Genomic DNA, 17,177 nt, shown 5'->3' on the forward strand with positions numbered 1-17,177 from the left:
GCTGGGCCTCCTTTTCGGCTTATAGGGCCCAAAGCCCAGTTCGCTCCTCCCTCTCTCTCCCGTGGTTCATCTTCGATTTTCATTCTCGGATCACAAAAAACATGATCCAATTAATTACCCTCTGATTAGAAAAAATAATAAAAATAAAAAGCGCTTCGTTTCATTTTCCACATTTTCCCCAAACCGATTTTCCTAATCAGATCTGTTTAGCTTTTGATGGTGAAATGTTTCGGCTTTTGTTTTCCACCCCAAATTCTTTCTCGATTATTTGTTTTTTTATTCGAATGCTACTCACAGTTCTATTACTCGAAATTTTTTTCTAAATTGTTCGTCCTTCGCATTTGTCCGGATCAAAAGTTCTATCATCTGATTTTTATTTTTATTTTATTTTTAAGAAATAAGTGTACAAAGAAGTCGTAAAAAACCGAGAAACTGGCATACTTAGGTAAAAATCAAAATAGAGTTCTCAATCAAGTGTACACAGCATAATCATAGCAGTTAAGCTGACGTATAAGCAAAGAACACAAGTATACACACATTTAATACCTTCTTCAACTACAATTAATTCTACTTAGACCTGGAATTTGAACTCCCGTCACAACCCCTTTCTTCTTCTTCTTCTTCTTCTTCTTCTTCGAGCCCTTGTATCATGTATGTCGCCATGGCCTTATTTCCCGATGACTCAGAATCAATCCAAAGTCATTGGTTGGGTCAAGCAACACCTGAAGCGAGCCTTGCGAACAGTAGTCATGATTTCAGTCTCTGCATTCTCAAGCATTCTCACCACTTCAGTGAAAGGAGGCCTGACATCTGGGTTGGCATCCCAGCATCTAGTCATGATGTCGCCGAGAATGGGTAGACAATCTCCGGGGATGATTGGGCGGACACCTTTGTTGACAACAGCAAATGCCGCCTGCACAGCGGTCATGTTTTGGAAGGGAAGCATTCCTGTGATTAGTTCCCACAGGACGATTCCAAAACTATATACATCCACTTTCTGAGTGTAGGGCCTGTGCTGGATCATCTCCCTGCATGATTATAGGAAGTACAGAAATGCAACTGAGGATAGAAAGAAATAGGAGAATTTCAAGACAGGAGCATACACAAAAAGATTTTCACAACCCAGAAAGCTACTTGGTGATTTTTATTAGCACTCCTGACATGACAAATTTGACTAGATATGCAGAAGCTCTTGTTGTTGCAACATTAAAAGATGATATCTGGGTCTACGACCCAAAAGTTCCAGCTTGTGTAATCTACAAAATTCAGTACGAGACCTGTTGGATGTGAGAATAAGCATATCAAGCCCGATAGGGCCTCTGAGTCCCTTTCCTTCAATTTCAATAATATCAACACATCAATTTCAGCAAGAGGTGCTTTAATTGGTCGCCTGGGTTGGCCTCAAAGATCACAGATGGCCAGGAACAGACAGTAACTAGTAAGATAACAAATACATTGATTATATCCCGATCAATATAAAGGGGAGAGCGTTCCACTTTTTGTTGTCTTCACCCCTATTTCAAAACTTCAATTGATATCACGCTAACACTACACAGAAAATAGGGTGCCATGCCCTACCCACTAAAGAAAAGATCACATCTTATGAGGCCAAATAGACAATGCGGTCAACTACATTGCACGTGTCAAAAGCCACATGGTAGAGGCGAGAGGGTTCACGACATATTTGATCTTCTTGCAGACACACATATTGAACAGAGACGGAAAAACAACAGAATTAAGTTACAAGAATCGAAAAGAGAACCAACGGTCCTAATCATACAGGATTAACATTAGGAATTGAAGATACAAATCTAACTCCAATAAAACAACCCCATTGTCAGACCTTGAAAATTTTAATTAAGATGTTAGCGTCGACAAATACATTGCAAAATAGAAGAATAAGCCACAGGGGGAAAAAAACCAGGTCAGGTTGCAATATCTTAGGGAAGCCTAGGGCTTCGGTGCGGGCGTCAACTCAGCATAACCTGACAAATCACAATCTTCTCACAGAAATAATGCAAGCAAACCCATCCGGCAACTGATTATTAATCTTGTACGTGACATTCTAGCTGAAGATCAAGAATTAAAGCTACTCATAAAACTCCTATCATAGGAATTGGCCTAAGGCATTTGTTTCTTTAAATGTCGCTTCATGCATAAACGACTACTTGATGTCTGTTAAAACAAATAGTGGGAGACAGGGAGCAGGAAAGGTGAAAGGCTCCAAAGGAGACTCATCAGAAAAAGGGACAAAACAGTTTTCAACTTTTTGCTAGAGCATAAAGCAATTTAGTTCATGTCCCTTCTTTGATTTTTCGGCCTTCCAGCAGCAGTGGGTACTTATACTTCAAACTGGCATTGACATGTTCATTAAATTGCTTCTATTGTTATCAAATCAGACTAATTTACAGTGTTTGTGGCAAGGCTTTTCTCTTTGGAATTTCATCTAAAAGAGGGTAAACAACCAAACACAATGTAAAATCCGAAATTGAAGAATAAGCCTATGCAAGTGGTAACCAATTTCTAAATGCAAAAGCATACTCGGGAACAAGTGGTAACCAATTTCTTCGAGACAATTAAACAGAAATTTCTAAATGAGCAAAAAATCAGGCACAAACAAGTTAAGCTTCTCCCACATAGCATGCTGAGTTTAAATATATCAGACATTAGTAATTGAAGCTCCATATTAGAGCAATGAAGAATCTTACGGGGCCATCCAACGGTAAGTCCCTGTCTCCGGTGTCATTCCTTCGGTCTGGACCTCAATTCGAGCAACCCCAAAATCAGCAATTTTGATTGATTTATCGGAGAAAATTAGTAGATTGTCAGATTTTAAGTCTCTGTGGATCAAACCAAGCCCGTGAACATACTCCATTCCCCTAGCAACATCCAAAGCCTGTCTGACAGCCAATTTCAACGGAACAGCCCGATTGCGCCGTTTCATCAAAAACTGCCGAACTGAACCTCCTTTTGCATATTCTGTAACGATGCACCAGACCATTGGCTTATGACATCCACCAATGAATCGGACAATGTTAGGATGTTTCAATGTGGCCAACATCATGACTTCTTGCTGAAACTGCTGCTCCATCAGCTGTGCCCTCTCTAGGTCATTCTCTGGCCTCTCCAAGATCTTGATGGCAACTTCCTCGCCATTGTAAGTACCTCTGTACAGCTTTCCAAAAGCCCCTTGCGCAAAAGGAGCACCCATATTGAGTTTTCTCAAATCGATAGTCCACTCATCAAAATTTCCAAGTCCCAAGGTTGGGGAACTATTATCCATAAGAGCTTGGGCCAATGCATCATCACTCAAGGCCTGTGTGACTCTTCCTCTATTCACACTCCGTTGAACAGAATAGTTGTCATTGGCACGCCGTCGCAGGCCTTGGTGATTCAGGATGCGAGTATGGGAATCGCTAGAATCGACACTGCTGTTATCTACGGACATCGCAACAGACCCTCCGCCATTGCTTGTTTGCAGGCTACCAAAGCTCTCTATCGACATGTTGGAACCCTCGCTGAGTTTATGATAGAACCCTTGGGACAAATCATAATAATTGTTATCATGGTTCTTCAGACCAATGATTCCAGGAAATTTCTGGCCTCCGTCCAACATTTTCCGAGTCCCAGAAAAGCACAGGCGCTAAGCCTCTGCTCAGTTCATAAGCTATATATAACTGCAGATGTCAGTCCACAGCGGCGGTAACTAAGACCCTGCAAGAGTAGCAAAACCCTTCTTTTAAGCATCATCTTGCCGCGAAGCGCATCAAACAAATAACAAACGCTCGAGCGGCTACTGGGGCATAAACACACAATGAAATTCATTATCGTAAAAAATTGGTCCTCCGAGCAGCTAAACCTAGACCAAAAATCCGCGGGAAGATACCAAGGAAGCACCAAAACAAGCAGTAGGCCCCCACAAGAAGTAGAAAAGACAGATACCTAGAAGTGAAACGAAGCGGAAATCGAAAAGACAAGTGGGAACCCATTTCCGGAGAGTGGGAGAGCCACGTTCGGGCAAGCGACGGGAGCAAATGAACAAGCAAATCAGGGGAAGCTGCAATCGACCCATGGAGCAAGCTGATGAGAAGAGAGAGAGAGAGACAGAGAGAGAGAGAGCATACCTCGACGGAGAGCACTTTGACCCGGGGAATTCGAGGGAGGACAAGTCGACAACAAGGTCCTTCCCCCTCGCCCCGTCGGATCGAATCGAATCTAATCCAATCCAAAACCCACAGCAGCGAATCTCGAAGGAGTGGGGGAGGTGATCGAGAGGAGGAGGAGAAGAACGAGAAGGAGAAGGAGAAGGAGAAGATGAAGAGGAAGAAGGTGAAGAAGAAGAGGGGAGCTGGAATGGGAGGAGGAACAGTGGTGGCGGTGGTGGTGGTGGTGGTCTTCTTCGGGGTCTTCGCTTTTTGGCTCTATCTTCTTCTTCTTCTCCTCCTTTTTTTTTTTTTTTGTTTTGTTTTGTTATTATCAGTCCGGTCCGAGAGCAGGCCTAGTGGCACATCGCTGTTAAAAAAAAAAACAAAACTCTTCGATTTGTATAAAAGGAATAATGACACAAATAATTCATGAACTTTGAATGAATGTGTAATTTGATTTTTGAACTTTTAATTTATTCAATGTAATTCATAAATTTTTGGTACATGTTCAATTTAGTCCTGAACTATATGAAAATGTACAATATAATCCCTGAACTTGAATTAATTGAAGGACTACATTGAATATTTTTATAAAGTTCAAGGACTATATTGAACATGTACCAAAATTTCAAAGACTACATTGAACAAATTAAAAATTTAGGGACCACATTGAACATTGGGTTAAATTTTATGGACTACATTGAACAAATTAAAAGTTCAGAGATCAAATTGCATATTGAGTCAAAGTTTAGGAACCGTTTCATTTTCCCTTTATAGAACACGATTCGGTAAAAATATCTAAATAGGGTTGACATTTCAGGTTAAGATCCGTAAAAAATGAGATTATAAAAAAAAAGAATACAACAATAATTAGTAAAATTTATGATCCTTGAATATAGATATTTTTAGGTTTCGAGTACAAGCAAGGCAATGAGTTTTATGCATTACACAAATATAATTTCTCATTGCTTTGTTGACGCATGGATTGCGTGATTCTGAATCTCTACTTGTCATCGTATTTGTTATTTTTACATGTTAAAATTGCAAATTTCACTCTTAATTATTTTAAATTATCAATACACAACGTACGTCGTAAAATACGGTGAAATACATTATTTGATAGGTAAATACATTTTCAATAATAAAAAAAATGTGATTGCAATTTATGGAGATCGACGATTCTTTTAATAACTACAGCATTGATTGCAGCTCCGAACGACGTGGAGGAGGTGATCTTGGGTCATGGCAGCGGTCCCAGCTTTTAGGCGACATCGACTAATAAGTGATCCGAAGTCGCGACTTCGGTTGCCACACGCAATCTCTCAAATGTGGTTGCTCATGACGAGAGTTTTTTGTTTTAGTCATCGCAGTGGCTTTGAGCGACCACCTCGAAAGGCGACCATTAGTGCCCGGCGACTATTGACCTTCACCCAAGTGAAGGTTTGTCCGGCAAAGGCCGCCCAAGTTTAATTTATTTATTTTTTTAACTCGATTGGCTCTCGAATCCTTCTTTTTATTTTTTAAATTCTTAAGCTATTTATCTAATGAAATAAATTTTTTTCATTCAACTTCATGATTGGCAATTCTCCAAATATATACGACGACGGAAGATGAAGATATTCGAGGAATTTTGAATCCCAGCTTATCCCATCCTGTCCTAATCCGAGTCTTGCTATTCGGGGGCCCTAAAAGCCAATAAGCCATAACGGTATGATGACAAGATTGGTGATCGTGCACAATTCAATGTGCAAATATGCTGCTTGCCTTCCTTTGGGTTTTTTCTTTGTGAAGAAGGCTCCCTTCTCCATGTTTCAATTCCTGTGGGCGGGGACTTCCACAACTAATGTCTTTGGCATGAATTTTGATGATGATGTTGATGTTGTTGTTGTTGTTGTTGATGTTGTTGTTGTTGTCACTTTGCTTGGACGGATTTGTAATTATTCCTTGAGAATAAGCGCACCTCTTACCAGAAAATCAGAAGCCACCACCCCTCCTCGCATGGACTGAATCTCTCGGTCCCCGCACACTTTTATTATAAGTGTTAAACTAAATGAGCGACGTCTATTTAATGTAGAAGAGAATCGTGAAAAGTACAACCATTATTTTCTTATATTCCATATACAATGGCACATTGACTTTTTTGATTTGATATGAAATAAGAAGCAGCACTCGTTAGGAAAACAAACGGTGATAACAAAGATCGTAGACAAAAGAGAAATGAAGATTGAGAAATGAACATGAAATGGTGCCTCTAATGTAACTTGATTTGATTTAGTTGTGAACGGGTTCTTAAATTATATGAACGAAATATCACGCGAGGAATTCTTTTAACATAAAATTTTATAGTCCTTTTGTAATTTTGGTATTGTAAACAAAAATAAATGAATAGGTAGATAGATAAATCAAATACTTATTTGAACGTGAAAGAATTTCTCGTAACTATTTGAACAAAACTAGATTAAGAGGCACATAATGGGAATGAATATAGTCATGATTTATGGAAAAAAAAAAAAAACACAGCTCTAGATTGGGCATACCATCCTGATGTGTGTAAGATCTATGATAGCCCCCCCTAGACCTCTACTTCTGCCTTTTTTAAGTTTACGAGAAGTTGCATCAGATTCTGGACGTCACTCTTTACTCCCATTTTCCAAGGTTCTTTTTTTTATGATTTGGTTTTCCACGTTGCATTTCTATTCTTTCGGCCATTAAATTTGAAGGAGAAGAGATGAGACTTATCAGGTGTGCTGTGACAAGTTTTGAATTAAATCAAGAAATAGTGTATCAAGTTTCCATTAATTTAGAAATGGGCACATATCTCCACTTGCAAGAAAAAAAATATGAAGAATTCGTTTCGTTCTTTTCCTTCAATGTAAACACAATTCAGGGCTTTGATGGTGCCGTCTTGGATTGAGCAACACCAACTTCGAATCTCTTTCTTGTGTATGCGATTCGAGAATCCTAAAAATGGACTCATATTAAATTGCACAATCTTTGGTTCTTAACACTAACATTAATGCATGCTCTTAATGACTTAATCTCACATAGTTCCAATGGGTCAGTTGCTTGATCTCTAATTATATAGCAACAACTGTTATTCAGGAGGTTGTTGAAGTCCTAATGACTTAATTTAAGAACTCAAATCTTGAATTTGAAAGAATTGAACTTGACGTGAGGGTCATCCACACTTGTTGGGCTAGGTTTGGGTCATGGGCTAGCTCATCATCAGTTAAAAAAAATAAAACCAAGGAAAAGAGGAGAAGCTGAACGGGCAAGGGGGGACCACAGAAAAGAAAAAAAAAAAGAAAAAAGAGGGATAGAGACCGACGGTTTTGAGAGGAGAAGAGGAAGCCAACTTCTAGGAAAATTCGACGGTGAAAACTTGTTGGAATAAGCTTTATTGTTCACGAGACAAAGAGCTACAAACGGAAACGGAAGGTTCCAAAGGTCGAAATGCTTCTCAAAATTGTCTCTCAATTTTTTCTGGCAATGGTTAGATTTTTCTTGCTCCTCTGTGTTAATCAACATTTGTGGTGATGATGATATATTGCTATATTGCTGATATGTGGAGCCTCTAGGTGTGTGAATATAGATGAACTATTGCGTATTCTAATAATTCTTGGTGAACAGTAGAAGTTTTTAACAGTCCATGGTTTTTCCTCGCATTGAGTTTTTCACGTAAAATTAATAGATGTTGTTGCTACTTGTTTCTAATTTTCCAGCACTATATTTACTGTCTTTGGGTGAATAGTAGCCGGTAGCTGTTGACGTTGAATTGTTAGCTTTCTCCTCAACAAAGTGGTATTAAAGCCAAGTTGAAGGTTCTAACTATAAATGGAAAAAATAAGCAGCACTATTTTTAAGTTAAATGCCTCTAATTATTCAATCGGGGAAGCCTTGGATGGCAAAAATATTGTATTGTAAAGATCTATATGATCCTTGCGATAGGGATGCAATTAAAGGAGTCAAGAAAGATCAACAAAAAAAATAGGAGCGAATCAATTGAAAAACAGTTGGCTTTGTTTAACAATGGATTGAAAATAATGTTTTTCATCATGTTGCGGAAGAATCAAATGCTGCAAAATTGTGGAAAGAAATTACAAGATCTTTAAGAGATGAAGACCCCACAAAATAAAGCATGTTTAGTTGAGAGACTTGTAAATTTGAGATACAATGAAGGGAGCAACATGGTCATGGCTTTAAGCATTTTTACAAGAACCGACAATTGGGATACATTGGTCATGGCAGTAAGCAACTTTACTCCTAACGGTGTGCTTTCTATGAGCACGAAGCTTGTTCAACAAAGAAACTAAGAAAAATGCATGGATCATACTTCTCAATTGGAGGCTCTTGTTATGGAAAACTGGAGGGGGGTTAGAAATCAGTAAAGAAATTTCCAGAATTGCGATAAAAGATATAAGTCAAGAGGAAGTTTGAAATCAAGGCTGAGGAGAAATGTGAAATGCTACAATTGCGGCAAGATGGAACATTATACCAAAGAATGGAGGTTAGCAAAGAGAGATGAACCCCAAGGTAGAAATGGAGATAGGAAGGGAGAAGAGAAACAAAATACAACGGCAGTTGCATCCGATGGTAATGTTGTGTTCATCCATGACAATGCTTGTGTGAATCTTACATACCAAAACTCTTGTTGGGTTGTTAATACCGTAGCCTCATTTCATGTCACCTCTCAGTGCAACTACTTCACATCCTATCGCAACCGTGATTTTGGTTGGTTTAGAATGAGAAACGGTGGTAGTTCTAAGATTATCGGCATATGAGATGTTCAAACCGACGTTGGATATGATTTGCTTATGAAAAATGCAAGACATGCTCTTGACATTTGTCTTCATTTGATCTCCACATATGCCTTAGATGATGGTGGTTACTATAAATCTTTTTGTGATAACAAATGAAAATTGACTAAGGGTTCAATGGTAGTGGTGAAGGGTAAAAAAAATTGCACTCTCTAGATTATGCAAGCTGAGTTGATTAAGGAGGAGGTAAATACAGTTGGGGACTCCTCAATTAACCTAAGTAACATATCTTCTTAGGTTATGGACATGAAGAGTTTGGCTACAATTTATGGAATCCGGCTGCAGAGAAAGTCATTAGAAGTCGAGATGTGGTTTTCTTTTAGGATCAAATCATTGAAGACATTGACAAGATAGTATGGAGGTTAAAGAATGTAACTCAGCACTCTATTAGTTTCAGCCAAACCCTCATATCATATTGGGTGGAAATCATGGGGGAAAGTGCAAGAAAATCATTGCAACCATGAAGTTGTTGACTATATACAAATGTTGATTCTTTAAATGAAACAAGTGTGTTAATTGAGCCAAAATGATTAGTTGAGCAAGAACAACCCATTGAGCAAAAACAACCTGTCATGCCTCAAATAAGAAGTTATTGAAGAGAGTGTAGACCTTCATATAGATTTTAGCTGCATGAGTATGTGTTACTCACTGATACAAGAGAGTCAAAAATTTATTAATAAACTATGTCATGTGATCAAAAAACTAAGCGGCTTGAAGCCATATAAGATGAGCTCAAATCCTAACATAAGAACCACATATTGAATAAGTGAAGCTACTTAAGGGCAAGAGAACACTTAAAAGTAAGTAGGTTTACAAGTTAAAGACGGAAGAAAATAGTTTCCTACCTCGATACAAGTCTAGGTCTGTTGTGAAGCACTTTCGTCAAAAGATATGAATTTATTTTTAAACAGATTTTTTTCACTAGTGGTGACAATACCTTATATTCGAGTTATTCTTGATTTGGCAACTAGGTTCGATTTAGAAATTGAGTAGTTTGATGTAAAGACAGTCTTTCTAATGGAGACTTATAAAAAGAAATATATGTGGAGCAGCTCAAGGGTTTTAAAGCAAAAGGCAAGAAGCATCTTTTATGATGGCTGAAGCAAAGATTATATGGTCCCAAGTAAGTACCAAGACAATGGTACATGAAGTTTGAATAATTTATGGAAAATCATGGTAGAGTAAGACTAATTTTGATTCTTGTGAATAATAATGATTTTATTATCCTCTTACTCTATGTGGATGACATGTTTATAGTTGATCATGATGCTAAGAAAATAAAAAGCTTGATAAATGAGTTAAGTAAAGTTTTTGCAATGAAAGATTTAGGACCGACTAAGCAAATCATTGGCATGAGAAAATTACTCGTGAAGGAAAGAATAGAAAACTATGGTTATCTCGTGAGATATATATTAAAAAGGGGCGAGAGAGATTCAACATGAGCAAAAGCAAACCAGTAGATACTCCACTTGCTAGTCACTTCACGTTGAACAGTAAAGAGTGTCCTAAAAAGGGAAAAGAGAAGAAAGAGATGATGAAAATTCCTAATTTCATGATTTGTAAAAGACTAAATATTGCTCATGTAGTTGGGGTTGTGAGCAAGTTTCTCTCAAATCCATGTTAAGAGCATTGGGCAGATACAGATTATGCCGGTGACATAATTTGGATCTTGAGGTATCTCAAAGAAACTTCTAGAGTCTGCTTGTGTCATGGGAATGAGAAGCCCAAAATGGTTGGCTACTTAGATGCAGATTATGCCGGTGACATTGACTCTCGAAAGTTCACATCAGTTAACATGATAACTTTTGGCGGGGGAGTAGTTTCTTGGCAATCAATCGCAAGAATGTGTAGTATTGTTTACAATTGAAGCTGAGAACATGGCTAATACCAAATGAGGAAAAGAACTATTGTAGATGAAGAACCTCCAACAAGAGTTGGTTTTGAAGCAAGAGAAATTAGTTTTGTATTGTGATACTATGAATGATATTTACCTTAGTAAAACTCCAGCGTTACATTCAAGATCAAAGTACATTAATGTGAAATATCATTATATTCAAGAGAAATTAGGAAAGAAACTCTTTCTATTTGAGAAAGTCCATACTAATGACAATGGAACTAATATGATGACAAAAAATTTGCCCATTATAAAACTTGATTCTTGACGAAATAAAACGGGAACGATCGAGCTTTCCTCATGCAACGGATGGGGACAATTGTTGGGTTGGGTCCATCTCATGGGGTTCAGCTCATCATCATTAAAAAAAGAAAGAAGAGACAGCTGAACGGGCAAGGTGGGACCATAGGAAAAAGAAAGAAGGAGAGAGACTGACGGTGTTGAGACGAGAAGAGGCAGCCAACTCCCGAAAAGATTTCCAAGGTTTTGAAAACTTGTCAAGAATCAGCAATGTCATCGTGAGATCAAGAGGTACAAAGTGAATGTTCTAATCAGTGAAGGCCTTCTCCAAATTGTCTCTCAATTTCTCCGGTAATGGTCAGACTTTTCTTGCTCCTTTATGTTAATTCACCTTTGCGGTGATGATATATTACTATATTGTTGGTGTATTGAGCCTCTAGTTGTGAAACTAGAAATAAACTACCGTGTATCCTACTATTCTTGGTGATTAGTTAAAGTTGCTGTTGCTTCCTTGTTCCTAATTTCCCAGCACTACATTTACCGTCTTTGGGTTTGATATCGCTTGAATATAGTGGCCGGTTGCTGCTGCTGATCAATTGTTAGCTTTCTACCTAACAACACTTGTATCCAACAATTCTTGCTTCATTTATTGGTATTTTGGGGCTTGGATGTCTTGATCCAGCTTCAACCTAAACTGATGAAGATCATCGAGGCTTATAGCTTGATTCATTAGAGTTTTGTCGATCAAGAATATTCTCTCTAGAAAGGATCGCAAAAGCGTTGATTATTTCAAATGACAATGAGAGGTTGATACCAACGTTGTGATATGTCCAAAAAGTAGTGCGACTGTTTTGATACCTGAGTGAAAGTTACGTAATGAGAATGCCATGATAACAATTGAAGATAGGCAACCGCTGCATCTTTGACATGGAACCGACCACACTTAACAAGCAAATATTGATCGAGTTGAAGCAAGTATATATCATGGGACAAAACATGAGTGAACAACATGTTTATTCATCAACCTTGTTTGTTTTTTTACATTGTAGGTCTCTAGATCGGATCACAAAAACAAAAATGGAAAACAGGAGGCACAAAACCCCAGTAACAAAGCCGCTCCCCTTCTTCTTGGTTTTTATAGAGAGTTTGAACATATTCATGCAAGTGAAAGGAAATGCAGAGGCAATCGGGATCAAGCTTTGTGGGGGAAGAGGCGAACAGGGAGACCCTTGGCAGGCATGGGCATGGGATCAACCACAATCTTCTCGTCGGGGATGAGATTCTCCCACTTGAACCTTTTCACCAGGTTGTGCATGAACACGAGTATCTCCAAGCGTGCATACTCTTTCCCCGGGCACATCCTCGGCCCTCCGCCGAACGGCACGAACGTGTAAGGCGCTGGTCCATTGCCGTCGTATCGCGACGGGTCGAATTTCTCGGGTTCCGGGAAGTACTCTGCACTCCTGTGAGTCGAGTGGGTACTCCAGTAGAGCTGTTGTCCAATATTCATTAAAATCAATAGGTTGTGGTATTTGGCAAGGTCAATAATCGATTAATGGTGGTTAATTACCTTCCAGCCTTTGGGGATGGAGAAACCGTTGAAGATGAAGTCATTGAGGGCTTCTCTGAATGCTCCCTGGAGCGGAGGCGCCAATCGCAGCACCTCGCACGCCACGTTCCATGAGTATCTCATCTTCTGGAGGTCATCCCAGTTCAACAACTCCCCTGGGGCTTTGGACTTGGCGATCTCCATTTGCTCTGTTCACCATATACATATATCCAGATCAGATTCTACCCTAGATGGGACAAAGGGCTCGTAATCCTAGTATCCTACCAAATCGTTCTAATCAAAAGAAGAAGAATACCCTTGTAGACTCCCTCGTAGACGTCGGGAAGCTCGGAGAGGTACTTGACGATGAAGGTACAGGCAGCACTGGCAGTGTCGTGGCCCCCAATCAACAAGCCCAAGATCTTATCAGCAATGTCCATCTCGTTCATGTGCTTCCCGTCTTCGTCCGTGGCCAACAGCATGTGCGACAATATGTCCTGAGTCGCCGACGCCCTGCCTTCCGCCAAGTCCAGCTTCCTCTGCTTGATGATGGCCCTCAGCTCCTTCCTTATGAAGTTGGACGCGAGCTTCGCTTTGTTCAGGGGCGTCCCTGGCAAGTCGATGGGGACCGAGAAGATCCCGGATGCAATGTCGTTGAAAGGGTCGGCGAACTTGGCGACGTGGTCGGGGTCCTGGACGCTGACGAAGACGCGGCAGGCCAGCCAGAAGGTGAAGCGCTTGGCGAGAGGGAAGACGACCACCTCGTCGTTGTTCTCCCAGGACATGGCGAAGTGGCGTTGGGCGATCTCGTCCATCATGCCGATGTAGCGCTGCAGGGCCTCAGGCTTGAGGAAGTTGGGGAGCATCTTGCGCATCTTCTTGGCCTCCTCTTTGGAGGAGGTCTGGAGGGAGGAGGGGAAGACCTTGTTGACGGAGTCGGGCCACCAGGCGGTGACGAGCTTGTTCTCGTTGGAGAAGAGGAACTTGTTCCCCGGAGCGCCACAGAAGACGGCGGTGGGCTCGGCCAGGATGGAGGTCTTGAAGACCTGGGAGGAGTAGGCGGAGATGCGGTCAAAGATGAACTTCTCGGGGTGGCCGTTCCATCCGGATCTCAGGAAGTGGAGGGTCTCTCCGATGAAGGGGAGGCCGAATCTACCGGGGGGTAGGTTGTTGCCCCGGAAGTGGGACAGGTGCTTGTACACCATCCCGAACAGGGAGATGGTGACGAAGGAGACGAAGGACAAGAGAAGAGCCACATACATGTTCACCTCCATCATCCTGCCTTCACTTTCTTCTTCAACTCCAAACTCTAAACTCAAAACTGTGTCTCGGGTATTGGTGTGGTTGGCAATGCAATGTGGAGCGCGTGCCTTTTTATAGGCCGATGACAGATCTCTCTTACTCTTTGAAGTGGGTTTGGTTAAACGGTAAAAGCTTAAATTAAGATTGGTCATCACTGGGGGGCTTGAGTTTTGGGAGTCGCCAGTTCATTAAAAGTCAGAGAAGGGGAGCTCCCTTTGATTCCACTCAGGTAAGGTGTGCTTGACTCGCAAAGCTTTAACCCATATTTAATTATAACGTTGAAAATGCTCGTTTGCTTTGGACATTAGCCCCCTTTTGTCAATATGATGTATAACCTCACTCGGTCCCACCTCGTGCGACTCTCGATCCCATTGTTGAGTGTGGAGACCGAAGCGTACACGTACCAATTAGAAAGTTTGGTAACATCGATCGTATAACATCGAAATCAACATTAGCAACGATAATATATTCGCCGGTCGTCGACATCACGTGGGAATCAATGTTAGTCTGTGACCTCATATGTACGTATGCCTTTAGTATTTATCTGTACCCCCAGTCCGGCAAGAGGCATCAAACGAGACATGCCAAAAACTAAGCATTTACTTACATGATGCTATGTTCGGGGGATCATGTCAATAGCAATCTATTCCTTTCATCCGAACTTACCCCCCGGGGGACAAAACGAAGCATTGCCTGGCTTTCCTCTTTCTCCATACGGGACAACAAATAGCGAGAGAGAGAGAGTCGTGAATTTGTGCCGAAATTTGGAGGTTTTTCAATAGATGCCGAGGCGTGTTCTTACCGGGTCAAACAAGGACAATCTCCATTGCCTTTGACTTTGGGGGCTCCACTGTTTTGAATCGTACCTAGCTTTGGTCCTTCAAACAAATCTTATTTGTTCGACATAAAGAAATAATCAGAATATTTTAATAGGATACCGCTTCATCGTAACTTTAGAAAGTTGCAGATGCTGCCGAACTACAAAAAGATGATGCACCTAATTCATGTCTCTAATCACATTGATTTTGCGCAAGTATGTATAAATGTCCACTGCAAATCTATCTAGAGATATCGAAGGAGAGATGACAAAGGTGGCCCTCAGAATGAGAGAGATTAGCCTAGCGAGAGCGGTTTGCTGACAAAGGCGACGGTACCGAGAGAGATTATTTCAACTTATCCTATAGAGCCAAAATCGCCCTTACGTGTCTTTATGTTCTGAAAAATGAAAACAAAAGGTTTGTTTCTTGATAAATTTTATTATTCTCTTACTGCACATGAACTAGCGAACATTATCGAAAAGTTTTGACAATTTAATTTGTAAGATTTGTAAATTTGCATCGAATACGTCATCATTTAATCAACAAAGCAAGCTCGTCCTTACTTATAGCATCAAGTGATCTCTTTGTGAAAGTAGTCGACTTTGTTGTGGTTGGAGCTTATCGAATGCACTCGATGGTAAGATTTTGCAATTGAGTGGGACCGAAAAAGTATACTTAATTTGACCACCAAACACACTTGACAGTGAAACCTAGAATTGGATAGGGCCGAGCGAGAAACTGTACATGTTCTCCGTACTGCGATTGATTCCATAATATGGAAATCGATACGAAATGTGCTTATTTGGGGGGTGATAGCCTTGAAGAATAAATGCTATTCATGAGGCGGGGGGAGGAAGGAAATAGGGAGGGTGTTTCGAGGGTTGAGATGGAGAAGGAGACTCAAAGTCGAGTACGCACTTGAGGGTGGTGTGGTGGAGCCAGTTCTACCTGATATGATATTTGAGTTGTACCGACAACAACGACTCAAAAGTATTTTTAGTTGGGTCCAAATTGGCTGGTGGGGAGTTTTTCTAACTTGACGGCTACCCGTCCAATATTTATTATTTAAGTGATTTTGTCATGATGGCAATTGGGATAGGATGGCTTTATATATAGCAAAAACCTCAATAATGTCCCAAATGCCCCCCCTCCTCGGTCAACCAAGTCAGAAACACACGTTTGGATTGGATCATGAGAGAGTACGTGATGGATTTCGCAATTTGGGGGGAGTTCACATGCACCTAGCTTGATTGCATGTGCTGTTTCCAAGGGATGTGACTCCTCTGTCTCCACAAACCAGGAGGAGGTCCTTCTTGGTGTTAGTCAAAACCACAATCGCTTGCCATTAATGATTCATTTAAAGCAAACTAATTCCAGCACTAATCACTGACCTGTCAAATGGGTGAGTTGAATCGGATAAGGATCGGATCGAAAATGATCATACCCAAATTGATTCATTTTCATTAGGGGTATGTAAAGGAACCGGGGACCGCCCAGAACCAGACAGACGGGAACCGGCGGTTCCCGTGAGGATCGGTCTGATTCCCGATTCTAATTTACTAGAACCGATGAATACCGGTCCGGTTCCCGATTCTAGACGTGGAACCACCCATCCAGACCGGACCGGTAATATATATACATTTTTAAGAAAAATTTCAACAAAAAAAAAAAGAAAATATTTTTAGAAAAATGAAAACCATAAAATCCATAAACTCACGGCCGCGCCTCAAACCATTCATCGCCTCCCTCTCTCACTCTAGGTCACCTCCACTTGTGTGAAACTTGGTGGGACCGGTTCCATAGACCCACCCGAGAACCGGACCGTCGGTCCATGGAACCGGTCCGATCCGATCCGATCCGATCCAGTTCCCGGGTCGATCCATAGAACCAACAAGCGGTTCCCGATTCCAATTTCTCGGAACGGGTCTTTAGTGGGCGGTTCCCGGTTCCATGTTGGGAACCGCCCGCCCGGACCATGCTCATCCTTAATTTTCATGCAATATAAATTTAGTGACCTATACCTGATCCAACACATGAATGACCCACCACATATTACTAAAACATCCTATATTTAACTTAACTTAGAAAAACTCGTACCCAAACTGAATTGAGAGTACGGAGTAAGCTGGCGCGAGATCAAGTGAGAGCAAGATAAAGTAAAGAAACAGTTATAAAGGTAAGTTGGATGTAAGTAAATTGTAAATCCATTTAATGCCCATATTATAAATACGTTTATGACTAATTTATTGAATATAACTAACGCGTATAATAATTCACCTATCAAATATAAGTTAAGAAATGGGCATTTTGATAGGTCTACTAATCACGCTTTTCTTTTGACCGGAAAAACCATTTTTATTTCCGACATTAGGATTAACAAGTCTTAAATTGTAGGAGTGGTATTCTCTACCT

The 17,177-nt window shown here is 40.6% G+C and overlaps 2 protein-coding genes across 2 annotated transcripts; both read right to left on the reverse strand.

Moving 5' to 3' along the window:
* Positions 1-414: 414 nt before the first annotated feature.
* LOC115677259 (serine/threonine-protein kinase STY13-like) lies at positions 415-4,428 on the reverse strand. Its single transcript, XM_030600387.2, has 3 exons — positions 4,125-4,428; positions 2,709-3,714; positions 415-1,028 (listed from the first exon to the last, which is right to left on the reverse strand). The coding sequence occupies exons 2-3, from the start codon at positions 3,614-3,616 to the stop codon at positions 689-691; spliced, it is 1,248 nt and encodes a 415-aa protein (XP_030456247.2). The 5' UTR covers positions 3,617-3,714; positions 4,125-4,428; the 3' UTR covers positions 415-688.
* Positions 4,429-12,093: 7,665 nt separating this feature from the next.
* On the reverse strand, positions 12,094-14,114 carry LOC115677333 (beta-amyrin 28-monooxygenase-like). Its single transcript, XM_030600478.2, has 3 exons — positions 12,962-14,114; positions 12,667-12,854; positions 12,094-12,588 (listed from the first exon to the last, which is right to left on the reverse strand). The coding sequence occupies exons 1-3, from the start codon at positions 14,097-14,099 to the stop codon at positions 12,289-12,291; spliced, it is 1,626 nt and encodes a 541-aa protein (XP_030456338.2). The 5' UTR covers positions 14,100-14,114; the 3' UTR covers positions 12,094-12,288.
* Between the last annotated feature and the right edge of the window lie 3,063 nt (positions 14,115-17,177).

This window comes from Syzygium oleosum, unplaced genomic scaffold, assembly GCF_021117445.2.
Source record: "Syzygium oleosum isolate NSW1041296 unplaced genomic scaffold, Sole_v2.1 Sole_v2.21, whole genome shotgun sequence".
NCBI lineage: Eukaryota > Viridiplantae > Streptophyta > Magnoliopsida > Myrtales > Myrtaceae > Syzygium > Syzygium oleosum.

Excerpts from the sequence above, each read along its gene's own strand:
- LOC115677333 (XM_030600478.2), bottom strand. The coding sequence starts at position 14,099 with ATGACCAATCTTAATTTAAGCTTTTACCGTTTAACCAAACCCACTTCA. Across the intron at positions 12,855-12,961 it reads CTACGAGGGAGTCTACAAGG|AGCAAATGGAGATCGCCAAG; the intron begins GTATTCTTCTTC and ends TATGGTGAACAG. Across the intron at positions 12,589-12,666 it reads CCATCCCCAAAGGCTGGAAG|CTCTACTGGAGTACCCACTC; the intron begins GTAATTAACCAC and ends ATTGGACAACAG.
- LOC115677259 (XM_030600387.2), bottom strand. The coding sequence starts at position 3,616 with ATGTTGGACGGAGGCCAGAAATTTCCTGGAATCATTGGTCTGAAGAAC. Across the intron at positions 1,029-2,708 it reads ACTTACCGTTGGATGGCCCC|GGAGATGATCCAGCACAGGC; the intron begins GTAAGATTCTTC and ends ATAATCATGCAG.